This window comes from Habropoda laboriosa, unplaced genomic scaffold (genome assembly GCF_001263275.1).
Source record: "Habropoda laboriosa isolate 0110345459 unplaced genomic scaffold, ASM126327v1 scaffold101, whole genome shotgun sequence".
Classification (NCBI taxonomy): Eukaryota; Metazoa; Arthropoda; class Insecta; order Hymenoptera; family Apidae; genus Habropoda; species Habropoda laboriosa.
The window spans coordinates 361,757-385,360 of NW_017100207.1; the positions used below are offsets into that span (position 1 = coordinate 361,757).

At 35.2% G+C, this 23,604-nt stretch overlaps 5 protein-coding genes across 5 annotated transcripts; 3 read left to right on the forward strand and 2 right to left on the reverse strand.

Annotated features, from left to right (window-relative positions):
* The first annotated feature begins 8,631 nt into the window (after positions 1-8,631).
* On the forward strand, positions 8,632-9,306 carry LOC108570644 (DNA-directed RNA polymerases I, II, and III subunit RPABC2). The gene is made up of 3 exons (XM_017932533.1): positions 8,632-8,766; positions 8,859-9,011; positions 9,096-9,306. The coding sequence occupies exons 1-3, from the start codon at positions 8,738-8,740 to the stop codon at positions 9,304-9,306; spliced, it is 393 nt and encodes a 130-aa protein (XP_017788022.1). The 5' UTR covers positions 8,632-8,737.
* A 449-nt stretch (positions 9,307-9,755) lies between these two features.
* On the forward strand, positions 9,756-11,009 carry LOC108570621 (bridging integrator 3 homolog). Its single transcript, XM_017932506.1, has 4 exons — positions 9,756-9,896; positions 9,982-10,089; positions 10,177-10,351; positions 10,420-11,009. The coding sequence occupies exons 1-4, from the start codon at positions 9,889-9,891 to the stop codon at positions 10,927-10,929; spliced, it is 801 nt and encodes a 266-aa protein (XP_017787995.1). The 5' UTR covers positions 9,756-9,888; the 3' UTR covers positions 10,930-11,009.
* On the reverse strand, positions 10,973-14,810 carry LOC108570620 (activating signal cointegrator 1 complex subunit 2). The gene is made up of 15 exons (XM_017932505.1): positions 14,740-14,810; positions 14,513-14,664; positions 14,310-14,387; positions 14,060-14,220; positions 13,506-13,890; positions 13,201-13,421; positions 12,939-13,124; positions 12,693-12,848; positions 12,510-12,603; positions 12,296-12,451; positions 12,095-12,229; positions 11,892-12,016; positions 11,583-11,727; positions 11,322-11,505; positions 10,973-11,215 (listed from the first exon to the last, which is right to left on the reverse strand). The coding sequence occupies exons 2-15, from the start codon at positions 14,549-14,551 to the stop codon at positions 11,076-11,078; spliced, it is 2,205 nt and encodes a 734-aa protein (XP_017787994.1). The 5' UTR covers positions 14,552-14,664; positions 14,740-14,810; the 3' UTR covers positions 10,973-11,075.
* A 67-nt stretch (positions 14,811-14,877) lies between these two features.
* LOC108570611 lies at positions 14,878-16,318 on the forward strand. Its single transcript, XM_017932495.1, has 3 exons — positions 14,878-15,659; positions 15,696-15,959; positions 16,028-16,318. The coding sequence occupies exons 1-3, from the start codon at positions 14,892-14,894 to the stop codon at positions 16,316-16,318; spliced, it is 1,323 nt and encodes a 440-aa protein (XP_017787984.1). The 5' UTR covers positions 14,878-14,891.
* Positions 16,319-16,794: 476 nt separating this feature from the next.
* LOC108570623 (vacuolar protein sorting-associated protein 11 homolog) lies at positions 16,795-21,280 on the reverse strand. The gene is made up of 16 exons (XM_017932508.1): positions 21,173-21,280; positions 20,999-21,067; positions 20,746-20,919; positions 20,475-20,671; positions 20,139-20,400; positions 19,909-20,063; positions 19,606-19,839; positions 19,233-19,533; positions 18,969-19,157; positions 18,788-18,910; positions 18,605-18,720; positions 18,316-18,525; positions 18,067-18,239; positions 17,697-17,994; positions 17,304-17,620; positions 16,795-17,232 (listed from the first exon to the last, which is right to left on the reverse strand). Exons 1-16 carry the CDS (start codon positions 21,185-21,187, stop codon positions 16,823-16,825), a joined length of 3,243 nt encoding a protein of 1,080 aa, XP_017787997.1. The 5' UTR covers positions 21,188-21,280; the 3' UTR covers positions 16,795-16,822.
* Positions 21,281-23,604: the final 2,324 nt, after the last annotated feature.

Consider the following 23,604-nt stretch of genomic DNA (forward strand, 5'->3'; position numbering starts at 1 on the left):
GGGTAGATTCGGATCGTTCTTTCGGATCGTGTTCAGCGGTTGAAGACGGTCGCGTGAAAATCGAATGAAAATCAAAGGAAAGAGAGAGAGAAATTTTTCGGTGACAATCGCGGAGACAGTGTATAAGAGACGCGAGATTGCGAAACGTTGTTTCGCGATATCGAAACTGTTTTCTCGTAACGTCGACGTCGCGCAGTTGTAGAAATCGGGTTTTGCCGCGTAGGAGTAAGAACGGTTGCCAGCTGTCTGGCAACTTTGGCCGAGGGGAGGAAACTAATTTTGGAGAGAATCGACGAATCGAAGATGACGTTTTTTCCGTTCTAATTCGGGACTTTTACGGTGAACGCGACCGATCATCTTGCGAGACGTATTTATTTTTCACGATATTATCGAGAAGAACAAGTCGAAATGGCGATTTTGAAGTATAAAGGATAGTAAAGTTGGGGGGCAGAGATGACGGAATTATACGTGTTTTTTTTTTGTCTTTGCTTCCGTTCGAAATTCTTCTGTGCTCGCTGTTTCACGCCAATAGTTTCGAAGGCAACGAGTTGAGTACAATGACGACGGGAAGACAAATTTAGGTTTAGTTGCTACTTTTCAAAAAAATAGAAAAAAAGGGATATAACACTTCGAAGGAGAGGATGAAAATTGTTTGCCGTGCAAGCTATTGGCTGACAACTCGACACAGCTTTATCGAGCCCAGAATATCGATCTTCTTCCTGAACATTCGGTCTGTCGAATCGAAATTCCTAAATAACGTGACTATCGTTCTTTTCAATTTATTTCCAAGCTCTTATCGCGTGGGTCGAATTATCCAAACAAGAATGGAATCAAGAGGAAGACAATTAATTGATAAATAAATATATTACAATTTTTACACGAGTCAGGCGAGAAATCGTTGGAAGAAGAAGAAAAAAAAATAGCCGAATTGTTTCTTGAACTGTACGAAGTAGGATAGGAGGAAAAAGGAGAAAATCTCGTCTGCGAAAAAATTATCCAGTGCTCGATTGGCGAAGAAACGCGGAGGAGAAAATGGAAAAGGGAGGAAGAAAAGGAAGAGAAGAAAAAAGAAAAAAAAGAAAAATACACAAAAACATGAGTATACTTTTCGTATCTATTGTACATGTATACTGGTAAATATATTCAATCGCGTGTATTATACCGCAATAGTGATACAAATCGAATGTTACAGTAGCGGATTGTTTTAAAATAACGACGAGAAAAACGAACAAAAAAAGGAAATATCCGAGGTAAATTGGGAAAAAAAAATATCGCGGTGGTTGCACTGGAATTATTTAGGATGAAGTCAGTTTAAAGTAGTAGGCAAATGTTTTTTTGTTATTCGAAGCGTGGCACTATGTTATAGCACATATCCATGGTTTCTATAGATTCTTTTCGAACTGTACATGAGATTAGGGGAGTCTCTAAAGCATATTAGAAACTCTATAACGTTTCTGTGTAACGTACGTGTGTTTTTCTCTTCTTTTCAGCCATTTTTAACTTTCCACCTTCGGTTCGAGCGTTTTTTCCTTTCTTCGTCGGTTTGTAACTTTTTTCCTCGCCGTCGGTGGTTTTCTTTCATTCGAAGCTTTAGGTCTGATTTCGAACTGTCGTACAAAAGCTTTACCCGAGAGTTTATCGAGAGGATATCTTCGGAGCGTCGGTGAATTAGAAGAAAAACAAATTGGATTCGCGAGCGATTTTGTTCAATGGGGATGAAGAGAAAAGAAGCGAACGAAGGAGGAATGAAGTGAACACACACAGACAGACAGACACACACAGATGGAAAATAGGAGAATCTGCCCTGTACCTTCAAAATCGCAAACATTCTGTTTGGGGGGAAGAAGGAAGAGTATAAAAACGTGTTTTAAATTCCAAAGAGAAAAAAAAAAGAGAAAAAAAAAAATAAATAAATGAAGATACACACCTAAGGATCTAATTTTTATTGTTTTAGTGCGTTTACTATGTAACATTATTCTAAGTACAAAGCGTTTCTCTATGTAGTTTAAGATATGTAATAAGTTGAAACAAGAAAGGAATATATCTATCAGAGAATCACGAGTGTTGATTTTTTTAAAAAAGTGCAGTCAAGTGAAATCGAATGAATAGTTGATTTATGTTGTTACTCAAAGCGACTCCCTAATACATAATGCACCATTTGATGTATATTTGATGAATAAGAGATTCTTGAATCAAACAAAAAAAAAAAAGCAGCCTTTGTATCTTTACCTTGTGTCTGTCGTTAGCGATGTAATTCAATTTAAGTGAATTTTCGAGGCAATTTGTCGAAAAGTCGTGTAAAACTGGATAAATCAGTCGCGTGTGTACAGAGTGTAGCGGTCGACAAGTCCTTGCATCGTTTAACCTGTAAGGCAATTTGTCGAAAAGTCGTGTAAAAGTCGGATAAATCAGTCGCGTGTGTACAGAGTGTAGCGGTCGACAAGTCCTTGCATCGTTTAACCTGTAGAAGACGAGAGAATTAATGTACGCGTGGTCGCGCTTGAAATCCTTTATTCGGAAAACCAGGCGAAATGTTTCATGTCGCTCGAGTCACTTTTGGCCGTTGACTCCCCTTCGGGTCGTCGGTCAGGACCCTGGCTGCCCTCGGAACGGACCTCAAGTGCCTCTCCGCTTTCCGAGGACAGCCATCGGTATCGACGCCGACGAGTGACACACGTCCGTTGCGTGACTTTTCGTTTACATTGTGACGCCGTGCGCCAAAACCCTTTGACAGTCTGATAAAATTACGAATTACGGTGAAAAATTGCAGATTTTAGAGTATCTTTCTAATAGGTAATTCAGTTTAATAGTGTAGGAACCTAGGGAGAAATATTGAGGGACCTGTAAGGAACGAGAGATTTAGGCGGCGAAGTGGTGGCCTGGACTTCGTCACCCTGGGTCACTGGAAGAGAAAACGCGCGGGTACTTGAGGTTGCCATAAACCTCCTTTCCTGCCATTAAGTCCTTTCCCCGGACAGTCGAACTAGGAGGCCCTAACTGTTTTTAGGAGCAACGCAGTCTAGGACACTTTCATTATAGTCGTCGAGCGAGACGGACACCCGAGCAAGTTAGCCACCGCTTATATTCTAAAAATAATTCATTTGGTTAATAGTCTACAACACTGTGTTCTGTTTTTTGAAATTGTGCTAACAGACCCAACGGGAATCGAACCCGGGACCTTAGGTTTAGCAAGCAGAGGCTTTGCGCGCTACGCCAACCACTCCCTCCATATTCTCCCTTCGAGGTTTCCTATTTGGGTATGGAGGCCCCGATACTACAATAGTGTGATCATTTTTAAAACACGGAATACGTGTAATAATATCTCGTCCCTTTCTAACTTTCTTCCTAAGAGTCTCTCTTGAGTTGAACAGTTGAATATTTCACGCTCTGCCCAAGTCTAACACGGGATAAACTGTCCAAGTGTTACATAAATACAGAGTAAACAGATTTGCAGGAATTCACAAACGAAGTTGTAGAAATTTGTAATACGTAGAGAAAAAGTTCTTCAATTTTTAAACGTTTAAAACGACTTATGGGCTACCCTGTATATATTTTGCAATAATTTCGAAACGAATACATCTCGTGCTTTATTAAACATTATTAAAAATTGCTCGTCACAGTTAGGTATGCACGTGTATTCGCACACGAGCGGAGAATCTTTTCGAAGAATGTTGGATAACGCGTGAACTACAGTCGCGATGTTAGTAAAACTTAGGCTAGAGAGTAGCTGAAGAAACATGCTTTCCGATGCGTGCATTAAAGTGTCTAAGCTGCTTGTTTAAAGCTAGAAAATTCACTCGAAACCGTAAAGAAGCGTAGCACCGTTCCAGACACACCGCGCATAATTTCTCGATATCTAATTAACGTACGAGAAAATTCACTCGAAACCTGTATGAAAAAGTTGCTCAAGGTTCAGACTTTATTATTCGATACTAAAAGTTTGCCAATACCCCGTAGATAACGAGTTATTAACGATTTTTCCTTGGTCCGCGTGATTCACCGCCTGGGAGGCGGAGCTTAGTTATCCCTAGGCCAATAGGAAACGTTTGCTCTCTGTCTTTCTCGCACGCTAGGGAGTTTTTTTCGTTCGTGTTCTGTTATCCTGTCGCGGAGCCTGTAATTAAAAAAAAGCATTGACGTCATCGATGCTTTTCTCTGTCGTTGACTGACTTATGGGAAGGATAAGGCACAGGTATTTTTTTGCCCTCTTTGTCTAACCACTGCATTCGAAGGCTACGTTCCTATTGATTCAGGATTTTTCCACAGCACGATTTGAATGTGTTCAAGAAGCGATTCAAGGATCCTCTGTCTCTACGTCGTGCATCTTCGAATTTCGGGATTCTTCGGGACTTAAAGAATTGTGGTATGGCGATTGACCGGTACTACTAGCTATTTCCAGAAGTTTGGAACGCTCGAGAAGGTATATTGTAACCCTTACTTCGTATACTACTATTTCATTGAATTAACCGTTGTATTCGGTAGATTAGGCAGAAATTGTTTATAACTTTTGTTAAAAATTAGAAAAATAAATGTTCTTTTCGTATGAATTACAGATGGACGTTCCGGGACACCCTAGAAATCAAGGAAAGGACTTAAACATCAGGAAAACTGAAGAAATGCAATTATTTGTTAATAAATCGATTATTTATAGTAAAATTATTGTACAAAATGTATTTTACAAAAGGTTACAATATACCAGTATTGTTTTACAACATTTTACAGTCTATTTACTACTCCCTTGCGCCCCAAATTCATTTCCTTCGCAAAAAACCCATTGTTTATGAAAAAACCAATTATTTGTTGTTAAATTATTGTTAAAATGTATTTTACAAGATGTTACAATATACCGGTATTGTTTTACAGCATTTTACAGTCTATTTATTGCTCCCTTGCACTCCAAATGCATTTCCTTTTGCAAAAAACCCATTGTTTAAACAATTTCCCGTTGCAAAATTGAATAAATCAATGCCAGACACCCCTAGGAATGCGTTTTCATCGAAAAAATCGAAAAAATCCGGAAATTCTAGCGAAAACTGCGAAAATTAGAGAAAGTTTTCGAAAATCGCGCGAATATACTCGTTCGGTGCTAAAGTCCTCGAGAATTCCTGGAATTTACGTCATTTCTCGGAAATGACGAAATTTCCAAGAATCGAGGCGATTCCAGGAATTGACCAATGAACCTTCGAAAATTTCGGTTCTCGAGAATTCCTGGAATTTGGTCATTTCCGAGAATCGAGTCACTTCCAGGAATCGACCTCCTGTCACATCATGTTCGCCTATTAGAAAGTCGATTTTCGGCGAAAAATTTTCGAAAATCGGAAATCGCGACTTTGTACTAGGCGAATATGATGTGACAGGAGGTCGCTTCTTGGAATCGCCTCGATTCTTGGAAATTTCGTCATTTCCGAGAAATGACGTAAATTCCAGGAATTCTCGAGAACCGAAATTTTCGAAGGCCCATTGGTCAATTCTTGGAAATTTCGTCATTTCCGAGAAATGACGTAAATTCCAGGAATTCTCCAGAACTGAAATTTTCGAAGACCCTTTGGCCAAAAGTCGACTTTCTAATAGGCGAACATGATACGACAGGAGGTCGATTCCTGGAAGTGACTCGATTCTCGGAAGTGACCAAATTCCAGGAATTCTCGAGAACCGAAATTTTCGAAGGCCCATTGGTCAATTCTTGGAAATTTCGTCATTTCCGAGAAATAAGGAAAATTCCAGGAATTCTCCAGAACTGAAATTTTCGAAAACCCTTTGGCCAAAAGTCGACTTTCTAATAGGCGAACATGATGTGACAGGAGGTCGATTCCTGGAAGTGACTCGATTCTCGGAAGTGACCAAATTCCAGGAATTCTCGAGAACCGAAATTTTCGAAGGCCCATTGGTCAATTCTTGGAAATTTCGTCATTTCCGAGAAATGACGTAAATTCCAGGAATTCTCGAGGACCTTAGCACCGAACGAGTATATTCGCGCGATTTTCGAAAACTTTCTCTAATTTTCGCAGTTTTCGCTAGAATTTCCGGATTTTTTCGATTTTTTCGACGAAAACGCATTCCTGGGAGCGTCTGGTATTGATTTATTCAATTTTGCAATGCAATATTGTTTAAACAATGGGTTTTTTACTAAAGGAAAGGGATTTGGTGTGTAAGAGAGAAGTAAATAGACTGTAAAATGCTGTAAAACAATACTGGTATATTGTAACCTTTTGTAATATACATTTTAAACAATAATTTTACAATAAATAATTGATTTATTCATATATAATTGCATTTCTTCAGTTTCCCCGATGTTCAAGTCTTTTCTGTGATTTCTGAGGTGTCCTGGAAGGTCCATCTGTAATTCATACGCAAAGAACATTAATTTTTCAATTTTTAACAAAAATTATAAACAATTTCTGCCTAATCTACCGAATACAACGGTTAATTCAATGAAATAGAAGTATATGAAGCTGTTTCATGAAATTAAAGCATACAATAATTTTATCTAAGACTAACAACAATTATGGACAACCTTGTAAATTGTTATTTAACAGGAAACATTAATTATTCTATAATTAAAGTATCTGAAAGTAAGCCAGAAACTTTAGTTTATTATCTACACATTGGTAATATTCAAGCATTAAAAATTTTACCATATGTATCAAGTTCAAACTGCTTACTAAATATTATACATGAATTTATGCTCTAATTTACAATAACTATTATTAAAAGCGAATAATACGAAGAATTTCTATGTTAAAAATCAACCAACCTGATAATATTTCATTTCGGACGATTCTCTCAATGTTACATGAGTAAAACAAGGAAAGGAATAGGGATAGATAAAAATAGTAACAGTACTGTGTGTTAGACAAGGAAAGGAATAGCGTTAGACAAGGATAGTATTAGAGTAATGAGTTAGACAAGGAAAGGAACAGCGGTAGACAAGGATAGCATTAGAGTAATGAGTTAGACAAGGAAAGGTATGGGGTTAGACAAGGACAGAAAAAGTGGCGGGGCGAGGCTACCGCCATCTCGCGTTAGGAGACACGAACTACGACTTTTCAATAGGATAACAGAATGCAAACAGAGGTATTAGACAAGGAACGCACTAGTGTGCAACAAGGACAGAGAGAGAACGGTTCCTATTGGTTGACGGGCCCGAAGCTCCACCAATCACGGTCTAAATCAAGTCGGTCGGTGAAAAGTCATTAATAACTCATTAATTACGATGATTCTGTGAACTTTTAGAATTGAAGAATGAAGAGGGGACCTTCAGCAACTTTCACATATACTTTTTAGTTCTCTAGACCCTCTCAATAATTAGTTATTAATATTTTTAGTACGTGATGTCGGGAACGGTACCGCGTACCGTCAAGTATTTTGCCGGTTTTTCAATAATTTCATAGCTTTCTACTAAATTCTCATGCAAATAACTAGATGCACCTGAAAGGCAACTCCTTTAGCTACATTCTTTTATAATTTTTATTAACATATTCGGTTTAGTTTAGGAGTTATTAAATATTCTTTGGTTGAGTATTACAGGCGTCGTATTCAAGGGTAACATATTTTCGTTATTTCTGTCGATATGCGTAACTGATTATGCACTTTAAGACATGAAGAATGTAGAATGGAACTTTGTCTATATTCTTCAATTAGTTTTGTAACTCTAAGTCGTGTGGTTTATTAGATATTAGCAATTGTTTATGACAGTTAACTATACTCACGTACGATGTATGTGGAACACTCTGACATAATGCTTAATAACTTCTAAACTAAACTGGATATGTTAATAAAAATTAGAAAAGAATGTAGCTAAAGGACCTGCCTTTCAAACGCATATAGTTATTTGCATGGGAATTTAGTAGAAAGCTATGAAATTATTGAAAAACCGGAAAGATACTTGACGGTATGCGGTATCGTTCCCGACATCACATACTAAAATTATTAATAACTAATTATTGGGAGGGTCTAGAGAACTAAAAAGTATATGTGAAAGTTGCTGAAGGTCCCCTCTTCATTCTTCAATTCTAAAAGTTCACAGAATCATCGTAATTAATGAGTTATTAATGACTTTTCACCGACCGACTTGATTGAGGCCCTGGAAGAACGAGTCTACCGGCCCGCTAGCCAATAGGAAACGTTCTCTCTCTATCCTTGTCGCACACTAGTGCGTTCCTTGTCTAATACCTCTGTTTATATTATGTTTTCCTATTGAAAAATCGTAATTCGCGTCACCAACCGCGAGATGGCGCTACTTTCACCCGCCGTTTTTCTGTCCTTGTCTCACCTCCATTTCTTTCCTTCTCTTACTCATTCGTCCACTACTATGCTTGGCTGCCAACGTAATTTTTACTACATACAAACCATTTATGGAAATAATTCTGCTAACTATTACGTCTAATGTATAACTAAAACTTATAAATTCTTCGCATAATTTTTAATACGATATGATAGAATATAATGTAATATAATGTATTAAAATATGATATAATTTAACTTTATTTAATGTGGATACATTGTAATAATCGAACATTTCTTTGTTACAATATTTTCGAAATCACGAACAACTTACCTCCTCACTCTATCCTAGGAATTTTAGGATGAAAATGATGGCAGCGTCGAATCATTTGTTGGGTACTCGTTGCGTGATATGTCGCATGTTGATTGTTGCTCGCGGCACGTTGCGAAACAAGTATTTGTATTAAGAGTTAAAAATAAAATTGCACCAATAGTATCTGCTTAATTACAAAAAATGGCAGATGATGATTTCGATGGAGACGAGTAAGTAATTTATTAAACTAATCGTAATATTTAAGGAGTTATCTGTGTAGACGTTAAAAGCGTATAACATCGCTGAATTTCATTGTTTAAAGGGTAGCAGATGATTTTGACGATGTTGACGATGATGATAATATTGAACTGGAACCTCAGGAAGAAGATGGAGAAAATATAGAATTGTTAGCAGCTGGTGAAGCTACCGGGGGAGTACAAAGATCTAAAAGAATTACAACAAGATATATGACAAAGTAGGACTCTGGTGCAAAAATTATTGTCAATAATTACTAATCTTCGAACGAGGAGAATTTGTTATTTTAATTATACATTTATAGGTATGAAAGAGCAAGAGTATTAGGGACCAGAGCGTTACAAATAGCTATGTGTGCTCCAGTGATGGTGGAATTGGAGGGAGAAACAGATCCACTGCAAATTGCAATGAAAGAATTAAAACAGAGAAAAATTCCAATCATAATTCGGCGTTACTTACCTGATAACAGCTATGAAGATTGGGGCATAGATGAATTAATTATAATAGACCATTAAGCATTAATTAATTTTGTATATTTGAAGTATAGGTTTAAAATAATTTAAGCAGTACTGAAATTTATTATACTTATAGTATTTTAATTGTAAAATATCTTTGAATAAAAAAAATCGAATAAACGTTCTAGTATAAAAAAATGCATTTTTATTGTTACTGAATACCTATTTAAAAGAAAAGTAAAACATGAAATTGACTATAAACATATTGTGCATTTCACAGCTGTATATTATAATTGCATTTTGTTTAAAAATATAACTGATATTATAATCGAAGTGAATGGAGGTTAGGAAAGTATTACGTCGAATTTAAACTCTTCAGGTTAACATGCAATGAAACTTTCTTGAAAGTACATATGGCATACTTAAATATTTATTAGAGGAATTAGTACATCGAATATATTACAATGAAATCATGTAAATGGTCTTATCTTCAGTCTTATCTATACGATTCGAGATAGTAGTGATACAAATTTCGAAATGTAGTGTACCTCACTGTAATGTTTTCTTAAATAATAGTCGTAATAATTTACTTACGCGTAAAAATTTCAAGCAGTGAGACAGTCTTTAAATTACGGTGATAACATGGCGTGGTAAGTAAATCACTTTGATAATAATTATGTATTGATCTGAGAGGTTAACGCGACGTACTTCCGAATAATATGGCAATATGTACAGGAATCCTTTAAAAAAAAATCATTTAATACAAAAACCAACACCAGCACAGCCTCTGTTATCTCACACAGAAGACAGAGTATTAGATGAGGCTGTTCAAGGACTCATTTAGTATGTATTGTGCATACCAATTACTTGTTATTTAAATGCATGATAAGGTAAGGTCCATACTAAAAAATTTGTCAATTACTTTTTAAGTGTTGAGGATACTATCAGAAAATTAACAAAGGAAATGAAAAAATATATAGAAGCTGTAGTGAACCTGGCCAAAGCAGATAAAAAATTGACAACTAATCTTACAACTTGTGGTTTGGTACATATCAGTGATGAATTCAGAACTGTGGTGGAGGACTATCATTCAGTTACAGTACAGGTGTGAGTTGGTAAATTATTTTCATACAATATAAAAAGGTGTAATACAAATTTTTCTGTGTGTAACAGGTCGTGGAAACAATGCAAAACATGACTGCTCTTTATCAGAAAACATTCATAGAACCTTTAAAAAAATTGCGAGATATATTTACTCTGATAGCTGAAGCAATAATAAAACGTGAAGACTTGGTGACAACTTGGAAAAGCTGTCATAAAAGTGTTAAAAAATTGCAAGAGAAAAAAGACAGGACTGCTAGTCATATCGCGAAGTTAGAAAGAGAACGCAGGACAGAAGAAGCGGCCGCTAAAGATTTGAAGACAGTTCATGCTCAATTACTTGCTGATCTACCCATGTTTTTCGACAAGAGATTGGAATACATTAAGCCTAGCATACACGCATTGATCATGATACAATTAGAATACTACGGTAGTGCGATGCACTTATTTAGACAGTTGTTACGAGATTCGAATGCTTCTGGATCGCCGTCCAGTACGATGGTACCAGAAAATGAATACCAACAGGAAGTGGCTGATCAAATGAACAGAATAAAAGCTCTCACTATTGTCAAAGATCACTAACAGTCACAAAAATTTCTGAGCCAAATATTTCGACAGTTATAACAATTTAAACATCGAAGGAACCGAATTCTATGGAGTTAACATATGTAAGAATGTATTTATCCGATGGCAGTATTTACATTGATATTGTAAAAGTATAGGTACACTTAAGATGGAATCATTCCCTGATTTCGTTTCCACTGTGAACCGGAACGACGATTGTGATTAGCTCGTTTCGCTTTGTCCGTGTTTTTCTGCTGCCTACTTTGCAAAACACTTTTATCTTGCCCTCGACCCTTTTGTTTTCCTGTACGTAAAAAGAAAAATTATTTCAATGGTGCATTGCTGATGTCACTTTCAACTTTAATCATTATATTATATCGAATGTTTTTTATACAAACTGACAAATGTACCTATCACATTTGGTGGTGCACCACCTTTACGGCCTCGCATTGCTTGCCTTCGTTGTTCAGCTCTAGCACGCACATCTGCTGGATTTTCTACAAAATGATCTTTTTTATTCTGTTCGGACTCTGTATTTTCGTCCCCTACATTTTCGTCCTCTGACTCCGAGTCAGCTTTCCTTCCGTAATAAAACTGAAATTATCATTTGTTAATTTTTATGTACTGAAGAACGTTAAAATTTTCAAAATGTATTTTACATGAATACGAACTCTTGGTATAGTAGAACGTTCTGGATCAAACGCACTCGGAAGATCCTCTGTATTATAGCGTACGCCGCGATCGTGTAACGTATCGTCACATTCATCCTCGTACGTATCGTCATACTCATCTTCGTAAACATCCACAAGGCTGTAACTATAAAAAGTTTTATTTTAATTATGTTATATGTTGTAGTAGTATTATTAGATACTCTAAAATAGTATGATTTTATAAATATTATCAAACATGGCTGTTATTTATAATAAAATATTTTTTTTATGCGTTACGTCTACGAATGATCATTCTTGTTACATACTTACTTTTGAATAATGTAATCTTTAGGTACTTCGATGACTTCGCGAGGTTTAACGTGAACATCGCCGTCATTATCAAGTATGTTTAGTCTTCTAATACTACCAGTTAAATTCTGATTTACTGAAGTCTCCTAGAAGAATGGCAAAAATTCGCGATTACAGTGCCTAACACATATTCACGAGAGAAAGAATAGTAATACTGTACGTACTGCGTAAGCTGGTGGTGTACTAGACATTTCCGAAGATCCTAAGTCTTTTAATTTTTTCAATTTAGGCGGCAATGTGTCTCCTATTATGGCATCAATCACAGCCGTACTATTGTTATTATAATACTCCAAACACATCTATAAATGAGAAATTTTGTCAATATGGTTAAACAAACATTAACTTTTTTATACAGAAATAGTTACCTCAATAAAATGTTTATCTTGAATACATAACATATCGGAAATTATGCTAACGCTATCGACAGAATTCTTCATTGTAGATGTTCCTTTCGTTTCTGACGAATTTGTATCTTCGAATGTTGTTCGACTCGAAATACCGCTAGGTCCAGCCACAGGTTCCTATGGAAAAAAAATGTTCTACAAAAATTACATCAAAATGCAGAATTACTTTACTTACGTTCACGTCATCAGAAAAACTAGCAGATGAAGCACTAGGTTTGCCAATATTTGCACCCATTGATTGTAATATGTAATTGCATTTTATCATATCACTATATATTTGTTAAGTATAAAAATACCGTTGATATATTAAGTTTTTAATGATAATAAATATAACAGCGTCATGGTGAAGAAAGGATACATTTCAGGACAAATATTCAGCAATACCCTCATGTCTGTTTCAACAGGATAAAATTGATCATAATCTGTAATGAATTCTTTTTCAGCAATTGCAATGGTTAATAAATTAAAATATTCATCCACCCGCTCCTTTATCTCCGCTTCCTTTATCGTACTTCTAGCAATAACGTTATAATTATATTCATATGTTATATACTTTGGTTATAACACATGATAGATTTACTAATTAAAATACTTGTAAACTTACAAATTTTCTTGAATGTTCAATATTGGTTCGTATAGGATAATACGAAACAAATTTAAAATCTCGATTCTAGTTACATCCAAGCGATGCTTCAGTTCCATATATTTCGGCATGTTTGTATCATTGTATGCTAACTTATCTAATGTTTTATACATCTCAGGTATTGTGCTCTCGTATATTAAAACAATTCTAATAAAAATAAAAACAATAAAATAACTTATTAAAGGCAATTAAAACGAAAAAGCGCCCAAGTTTAATTACTTACTTGCTCATAAAATCCTCTCTATGAAACATATTCACAGCAGAAGAATAATTTTTTAAGAATACAGTAATTGTTGATGATATATCTAGTACATATAGTATCATGTCTTCCAAATTGAATAATGTAAGTTTGATAGTGCCAGTATCACGTTCTGACAGTGAAACTGCTTCATTAGAATATCGAGTGGGGCAATTATCAAACCTTCTTTCAACATTTTCAAGAGCCTAAATTTAGAGCTTATTTTAAGAGCTTATATTTAATTCTATTCTAATAAGATATTGATCATTTTGCATAAATTTATACATCACCTCTATCATACAAGGAACAGCTTTTTCAAGATCATTATTATACTGTGGTTCTAATGTAAATAAACAATTTAAAATTTTCTTCATTATTTTCTCATTTTCTCTGCCATAAAGTTGACAGAGATCAAAGATAATTGGTACTGTGAATATGTAGTTCTCATATAATAAATTTCCAAAAAATGGTTGGCTCATAAATTCTTCGGGACTTTCCTTGTTTGTAATAAGTCGTGTAAAAACCACAAGTACATAGTGACTTAGTGTGTCTAGAAGTTTCAGCATTTCTGGACAGGTTGCAAAATTTTCTAAAGCATAAAATGGTGGTGCTTCTTGTAGAAAGGATACCAATGCATCTAGTATCGAGGCATTGAATATAATGTTCGACCAGAATCTGAATAAAGAATATGCAATAATAAAGATACATAATATATAAAAGAACATACAATGAATGTATGTACAGCTTCTGATATTTTTATTATTACAAATGGATAACTTTCTATGCTCTCATATAAGAATCAATATATATTTCTAATGATGTTAACACTATAAATTGTGCTTACCTATAAAATGGAAGACTAAGTAACCATCTAAAGTCATTAATCATATAATTGACAACTGCCATCCAATGTTCTTTTGCTCCCACAATTTCATTACCATCATCAGTATATAATGAAGGAGCTTCATAATGTAAAAAATAACGATCACTTGCCCACGTTTTACTCTAAAAAAATTAATATAAAAGTAATTTGTTTTAAAATCTACAAGGATTAACTGATATATTTAAAAACATATTGTTATTCATATACATACCAAAGCATCGACAATTTTAACAACGCCGTCCGTTTTAATTTTTAGTTTTAGATTTTCAAGTGGCAGCAAATCAGGATTCTGTTACAAAACGTAAATGGTTTTATAAATAGTTAAAAAAGGTTATAATAATTTAGAATGTTCTAACCTTCCATACCAGCAATAATTTCACAACTAAAAATATGAAATAATCCGGAATACATTACCTCGAAAGACTCCATATTCTCATGTGATACATTTTCCATTATAAATATTATTAATCGTAACTAAACATTTGCAACCGTCTTAAGCTAATTGTCAAACAAATTACAGTTTCAACAATGAGCACGGTAAGTGCGTTGGCTTTTCACCGACTAACCTGTATATACAAATGAATATCGTGAAACATTTGAAATCGGGTAGTCCCAAAGGAAAAACGTTATGGTTTTATTACCAGATTGGTGATGTTGACAATCATTTGGCAGTGTTGGAAACATTCGGTCGTTGAAGGTTATGTTGTGGCAATTTGGATGATCGCTTTATTATCCAACTTTGAAATAGAAATTCCCATGAACCAAGTTTCTTAAATTTTTATATTTTTGCACAATGTCTGAGAATAAGAAATTTGTTGCGAGACCGAAAGTTAGATTTTCCCAAACTGATGCTGAAGAACTGGTAACGGGGGGATTAAAAAATTCGAACGATCAGAAAAATGTCAAACAATCGAGTACACCAAGAATTACAAGTATCGTAGCACTAGTTAAACCTGTTAGATTAGTAAACTTAAAGGGAACACGTGCAAATTGTGAAGACAAAGATTCGAAAGTTATTGATAATACACAAAATGCGAATTCATCAACATTATGTGCTAATACACTCCCAACTTGTACAATTCAATCTTCATCTTCTTTAAATAAAAACTCTGTGAAAACAGAGAATCATATACCTTTGAATGATGCTAATAATATTCAGAATATTAAAAAGAATGTCAAAGAAATTGATACACCTCAAACTTCTGCTAAGTCTATAAATGATGATATAACAGTTCCTACAGCTTCTTCTATTAAGCAAAGTGAAAATGTACACAAAATTCTAAAGCCAAAAAATTATGTTACAACTAATCCCTTAAAGAGGGATTCTACAAAAAGTAAAAAAGGGAAAGAAAATGATGCAGTAATTGTTAAAAAAGGGATTAAAACTGCAACTATAAAATGTTCAGATGCAGACATTTTAAAACATAAAGCTAGAATTTGTTCTGCTGGTACTAGTACAAAAAAGCCAATTGTTGCAAATAAAACATCTATTTCAGGTACAACTAAAAAAAATGTAAATTCTAAATCTGCTGTTGGTATTATGCCATGTTATAAACATAAAGTTACAGTCAAAATTAAGAGTTCACCTGTTAAAAAGACTATGATAAGAGATATAATTGGTTCTAAGATAAAGCCTTGCATTGGTCCAGGAGTATCACATACAAAATTAGACGATTTAAAAATTTTAAAAACTGATGAAAGCACTCATGTTAAATCAATTGTCTCTGGAGAAATATTAGGAAGGCCAGAATACAATTCAATTATGTGTACAATTAATAAATTGAATGAAATCAAGAAGCAGAAAGTTGTAACTGACGTTGAACATCTACCAGCTGCATATAAAAATGTTATAAGTGGAAAGGTAGTAAAAAGAAAGATAACTTATAAGTATATCAAAATACCAGGAGCCTCTTATGTTTTTTGTTCTAGGTTTCTACTGCTTTAGATTTCCCCCTTGATGAAGCTATTTACAAAAATTTAGTGGACCTGTCCATAGATGAAAATCAATTACCAAACAGATTAACACGTAGCAAGGATCCGGAGCCGCGGCAAAAGGATATTGTACCAGTACTCTCGGACTTTTTTACACCTGCACCTACGGAAGAGTACTGTACTGCTGTTTCCACAAAACCACGAACTCCAGAAATTGTAGATACTTCCAATCCCTTTAGAATAAGTGATCAGATATGTAAATGGAAGTATCGTTTAGATAATGCATAACTGTACGTATTTTAAATTTTTTATGCATTATTATTTATTAAGTACTATTTGGAAAACGTTTAATTTTATAGACATATTTTTTCATATATATATGTCTCATTTTTTGATCCGAATATATCGTATTATTTTACAAATTACGCGAAGCACCAAAAATACGTGTGGTGCACATATAAAGTGAAAAAATAATATACAATTCATAGTACAAGGTAATAATATAAAATTCACAATATTAGGTCAAATAACAAGGTTTATCCTTTTACAAGGATTACACTGATGAAAGTTAAGCTGGATTCATGTAATGAATTTACAATTTCATATGGGACAATAACGTTTATGATGCCTTTCTTTACAAGTTTCTATGATTCTTGTTATTTAATAATATGTAATTCACTTACTATTTGTTTATGAGGTTTAGTGATTGAAATAGCTGAATACAATAAATGCCATTTGTCTACCAAAAGGGTTCAAGTTCTTGTTATAGCAATTGTTGTCGTTATTATCCTTTTAGGGAATAGAATCGTCATCATCAAAGGGATTAGTACTTGTGTTAAAGGGATTAGTATTTTTCTTAAAGGGGTTAGTACTGTCGTCGCTTTCTTTTTTGAAAAATGGATTTTTCGATTCGTTGTAGTCATCTATTTTAATTCGATTGGATGGCACGGTCGGTGTTTTTGGCGGGACAAAAGATTTCTGGATCGGCGACGATTTTGGCGTTGTACTGTTTAAAATACGAGCCTCTCTTATACGCACCGGTGAAGTTTTTCTCAAGTTTTCTCGTGGGCTAGATATACCGCTGCCTGTAGCAGAAATATTTGCTTCCAATGATGAAGATTGATCTGGTTTTGAAAAGGATCGCAGACGATCATCTGCTGCAGTAGGGAGATTATTATAAGGACGACGAGTTTCTGGTTTCACTAAAATAAGATATACGACTTATAATAATGAGTAATAAATTTCGCTTGTAACGGAGCAAAATTTTATCTACCTAATGTTGTATTCTTTCCCTCTGCTAATCTAAGTTTGGCTTCTGCCCCTGGTCCATAATTCAATTTTGGTTCCGCGAATTTCATCGACGACGAGGACAACGATTTATCAGTGATCACTGTTAACTTCTTAAAGACACCACGGCCAAAGTAATCAGCAACCAATGAAAATGGATCTTCCGCTCGATCCAACAAACTGTGAAATGTTTCATCAAGATCTTTCGCTTGTTCCTGTGCTCTTATGATATCCAAAAACTGTTTGTTAGTTGGCAAACAAGCTGGGCACTCGTTGTCATTCTCCGAAAAGTCTTGGAAACATCTATTTCGGTAATAGACACATTGAAATACCTTATAAAATATCACTATGTTTAGTGTAACGTTGAATGTAAGCTTACCGTTGGTGATACGAATGTTGACACATAAAATGTACCGATGGTAGTTCTAATTGATCCTGACACGCACTACAACGCGATCCTTGGAATATTATCGTACTATTTTTAATCGATTCTATCTGTTCTCGCATTTTCTGCGTGTCTGCTCGATACTTTTCAGTTAATTCTATGTCTGCTTGAGTTTGTTCATGTTCTGTTCGCAATACATTGTACAAGTAAGTTCTCACATCTCCCAAGGTGCAGGAAAGTGAAGTAGAAATTGCATCAATTACCATCAATGGCGATAAAAGTCTTTCCTGTGCTGTGAATAAATTTCTCTTTGTAATATAATATACTACATAATTAGAAGCACTGTATTCGATTTTAAATATACCTATGTTGGCTAATATGTCAGTGAGAAGTTTAGTAGGCGCTTCTTTGTTTCTCGCGACATTCCATAAAGCTTGGACCCATAAATTCGGATCCTGATGGCCAAATCGTTTGCACGTAGCTAAAACTTGCTCGCTATTCCCATTTTGTAAATGGTACCACAATATTTCTTGGTACCTATTAGCAAAATGATATAAATGATGGAACAAAATTTTAAAATGTAATATTGATTGCATCAGCTACTGCAACGTACAATTCACTTTTTTCGTAAAGGTAGAGCAGACCGCGACTGAAATTATGTTGATAACATAAGATTAATATCTGATCCTTGTCGTAACACGCCTCGGAACTTTGCAATAGTCGAATAATCCTCTGTTCGTATTCCGCTTTCGCTTCACTGTCCAAAGCTGACCAAACATGGAGATAATGTTCTATCAACGTGTTGTACACCTGGGTACTCCACCTGTGTGTGTGTTAAAGTGTGTAACTTATAGAATACAAATTACATTTCTTTTTTTTAGTATTTGTATTGACGTACTAACTTGGTATTTGTATTCACTAGATGTTCTAAGAATTCTACGAGATGTTCTGAATTATTTAAAAACAAGTGAATAAAATCCTCTGGATTAGCTTTATCGATAAGCCCGTCTATCGTTTTCTGAATCAAACAAACGATTAAAATTAATAGATAATATTGTTTTCTTCTATCGATCATTCAATTTTACCTGATCTATAAGTAGTTTGTTGGAAGGTCTATAATTGGTACATAAAGTTTTTAGAAATTGTGTCGACTCATTTGGCACATTTTTTATTAGAATATCACCGTATTTCTTCATGATAGATTCTGCCTGGAAAATTGTTTAAAATTAAAAGAATGTTCCGAATTTGAAGATTGTGCGAACATACTTCTTCAAACTCCAAAGTTGCCATATATTCCAATGCTTTCTCATACTCGTGCTTGTCTTCTATTTGAATACGAAGATACCATTCGTGGCGACCATGTTTTTGCGCGAGTAGCAAGGCGTCTTCTGGTGACGCTAGGCGGCAAACCTTTATCGCAATTTCAACATCGAAATCGATCTCTCTATCTTTTGTCTATAATTATTATTTAACATGAAAGAGTAATACAAATGATCGATAAATATTCTACCTAAGTTACTAATTGTTTACCATAATGAATTCTTTTAATTTATCGGTATGATTGAGCTTGGTATAACAATTTAATAACAAAGTTGTATGATCTTCCGTTGCATGTCCAGCTTTATGTAACGCTTCCAAATAAGTTGTTAGATTATCAATGTGTTGTGAGTCTAAAAATTTTCTAATTATGTACCATGGTTCTAATTTCCCAATAGTTTTAATATATTGCTCTATTGCTCCATTATGATCACCTTTCGAGTACAAATGGTCGCCGTATTGTCGAAATATATCGACAAGTCCCTCGGCATCGTATTGTTGATTTTTAGCTATTCTAAAAATAATACAATACTAAATGGCAGTCGAAATTTTGCTTGTAATTTTAATTAAAAATTTGATTAGCTACCTTATAGATATATCGTACAAATTCTTTTTGAAGAGTAAGAATAATTTCGTTTGCAAATCTATCTCATCTAAGAGGTATAGTTTACTGTTACCATTGAGTATAAAAAATCCACCCCATTCTGATAAAACAGCTTGCACAAACAATGTTGATGCAGAGAAAACAGTAAGCTTGTTCTGTATATCAAGAACTGTGATTATATGTTTATCTACTCCTGGAGGTATTGGTTCTATAGTACTGCAGACAGATACACTTTAAGAGTACACTGTAATTATTTTGTTTAATTACAAATATGTAAAAGCTTGCCTTGGTTTTGCAGAAATGGTGGTTGTTGTTCTTGGATCATTAGCTGCCTCTTTAGCTATAATAACTAAATAATTTCTGAACCATTCTAACATTATTTTCTGACCCCTTACCGCATAACAAGGACCTCTACCATCTGGTGTATAACAATAAATTGCCTAATACAACACCAATTTATTAGCAAACAAGTATTTATTAAATGCTCTGTAATGAAATTTTATTAATGTTATTACATCATTCCGACCAATCATAAAATGGTTATCTTGCATGGAGTCTGCAAGAATGCTACAGTTTTTTTCACAGCCCATATCAGTATCCAAGGGGAACTTAAATTCTTTATCCTTAACAGTAATATTGTACAGAAAAACACTGTTTGGTGTAGCAACAAATAGGTGATTCTGTTTGCTGGTGGATCTTATTGCTAGACCAGTGATAGAATCATTGGTATCTTTCAATACCTTTATCTTGTTCTTTCTTTCTCTTGTTAAATCACCTCTAAGAATCAAAGATTCTACATTATAAAACTTCTTAAAAAATGGGAATACAATTCCTACCTAATTTATATTTACCTGTAAAGCATAATAGAACCATCTGCAAAACCAACAGCCATCAATGTAAGATTAGTATGCACACACAGAGCAGTTGCAGGAACTGCTTTGTAGCTAGGTATGGCTCTACTTATACGAACACATGTTGGACTACCCTGCTTGTCCAATTTAGCTAAATTCCACACTTTTATAGTAGGATTACAACCTTTCTCATCCTCCTAGATAAATAAATGTCTCATAGATAAGAGAAATCTTTGAAATAAACTTGCAATAATTTCACTACTGTACTAACACCAATGGTAAACAGGAAAGTAGAATGTTGAACTTGCTGTGCTAACGTTAACGTGATCTCGTAAGCACGGAACGTGGTCACGTCGTACTTTCTGTTTACTAAATGCACATTGCCCGTGTTATCCCCGAACACTAGATTCCCGTTACCGCTAGTAGCTGCCGTCACTTGGGCTTCCTAATTAACAGAACACACCATAACACATCGATACCTTAACCTATACAACCGAGAATCATTTGAACAAAGGGTAACTTACACCAAGTGCCTGGGCGACTTTTCCGTCGTCGACTTCTTTCTTAAGGTCGAAAAAATTGAAACGCTTCCACTGGAAAATAAACCGTGTTTCACCGTGTCAGAGCATTCAAAGTGAGGTTATATACAAGAAGTGAGAAGCATTGTATAAAACCTTTTAATAGTACATGAGACTAACCTCCAGAAATGCCATCGCGTAATGGGACTACTTATGTACACATCTGTGAGAAATATCGCCGACGATATCAGCGAGCAGCACGTCGAAGATGTGTCTCTTGACAGTTACAGATCGGTAAAGCAAAGATGAGGCTTCGACGTCATCCTCCCACCAAATGAGCGGAAAATAGGCGGATACACCACCCCCACTGCTTTTCAGTCCTACACTATTGCCGCTTGAGGGGAAATTGCGGTGTAGGTAAATGGTTTAGACAAATGATTTCCAATCAGCTGTCGATAATAAAAGAACAGGAAAAGTGTTGTGTGGCAATCACAGAACGTGACGAAAACTCTGCCGGTTAAAAACAATCGAGAACTATGACCGACATCGACAAGAAAAGAATAGACAAAACGAGAGCAAGCGAGATTGACATAGGGCGTCAAGCAACGACGTTTCAACGAATCACATTCAATATAAAATATTTCAGTTTCTCCACTTTTCATCCTATCTTCATGAAAACATTACCAATTCATTGATAAAATTTTCAGTTGAAACACGACATAAATCAGAATGTAGTTCTATCAGTCGTCAATTTCCCGGATTTTCAAGGATGCTTTTAAAAGCGATTACTCTTAAGGTTAGTCCAATTTATATTACTTTTCATCGGGAAATCCCCAATGCTATTATTTTCCTCTAAAGATAGGATGAAAATTATAAAAAATGACTAGATGACTGAATTTACTCATCGAGTATCCGAAATTATCCCTTCGATCAATTATCAACTGCTCATTCGTTACCGACTGCTCGCACCAGACTAAATCGTCGCGTATCGTTTTTTGTGGAAGTGAAAGTAAGATAGCCTTACTCTAATGCTATTGGCTGATTAGCAACGAAGACGTCACAATTTCTCCTGCATCTCCCACTTGTAAACCCCAAAGACCCGCCTAAAACCTCATATTTTTAACAACGGACTTAATCGGTTGCAGGACTCGCCAACTGATCAGCTGATCGTGACATATCATCGGTTTTATCCGTGTACGCTACGCAATTCCGTGTATTTTCTACCATATCGACTGTATCCCTCGATACAGCAGTTTCAAGCATATCGTTCGAGATGTCGACGTGCTATTATTATGGAATAACACGCCACCTGTTCGTGCTATTGAATTAAAAAAAATTTGACTTTTACCGCGGTTTGACAACCTAACCTTTCACTTTTCTCACGACCGCTACTTTCTATCTGTAAAATTGAACGGAACATAAGTAAACAAATCGTGTGAAAAATTCTCGTAACTAAACAGAACTCGGTAGAGGAAACATGAAACACTTCTGCGTGCATAGAACGTCGCAGCAGTAGTTTCGACGTATCGAAAAAATTCCCCGAATCCTGCGTCGAATTAATTGCCGCGACTTTCCAGATCGCCGAACTCGTGTAGTAAGACGTAGGTTTTGTTATATTTGTTAAAAAGGACAAACAGTTAATGTCGATGACGGGGGGGGATTTGTTTTACAAGGGATGTCGAGAAGAAATGGTCTCGAGAGAAACTTTGAAAATCGATTATAAATACAAATACCAGTTTCCATGTTCACGATCTTGCCTCGCCTGTCGATCAAGGACCAAGAAAGACGCGTTTCGTTCGTTTCGCGTGAATCGTCAATCTTCGTCGTAGCCGACGGAGATTTTCTTACGTTCTGTGCTGCTTAATGTTTTTCTTCTTTTTTTCTTTCTCTATGGGATTACGGGGTATTGTTCTTTTCTCTTCTTTTTTTTTTTTTTTAACCAATGTATTTTATTAAGGAAAAATCGTTACATGTATCGTGGTAGATTTTAAGATTCGTTTTTTAGACGGATGGGAATAAAATTGATGTAAATTGCTCTCCTTCTCTTTCTTCTTTTAAAACATCCTCGGTTGTTCGGTGAATATTCCTGGTTATTCGAGAAAAACGTGAAAATTCGATCTCTTTCCCATTCGGTTGTTGGACGTAAATCTTCGTCTCGGAAAATTCACCGGTCGCAGTTTACGCTATTTTCTCTCCTACGTAATGTACAGAGTATCGTCTAACCGTAATTAATCCAATATCTCTCCTCCTCTTTCTTCGGCGTTCCCTCCGCGAATACTACTGTAAAACATCGCGGCAGTTCTCTTCCTCTTCGTTTGAAAATTCACAAATTTTCTTACAGCTGTACACGCGAATCCTACCTTTTAGTCTCTCCCGCAGAAAAATGCTGCTGTCGAAGAATCTTCTTTTCATTTTCTATTCAGTCGATATAAAATATTGTTTCTCAAACGAAAATCACTGGGAATATTTCACGGCAGCAGCATTCTTTCGATAATTATTACCACGCAATGTTTCACAGTAGTATCAAAGAAAAAAAAAAAGTGAACCAGTCGATTTTTCTTTGTATACCTTTCGAATCGTTCCATCAATTCTCTCTCTCACACACACGCACA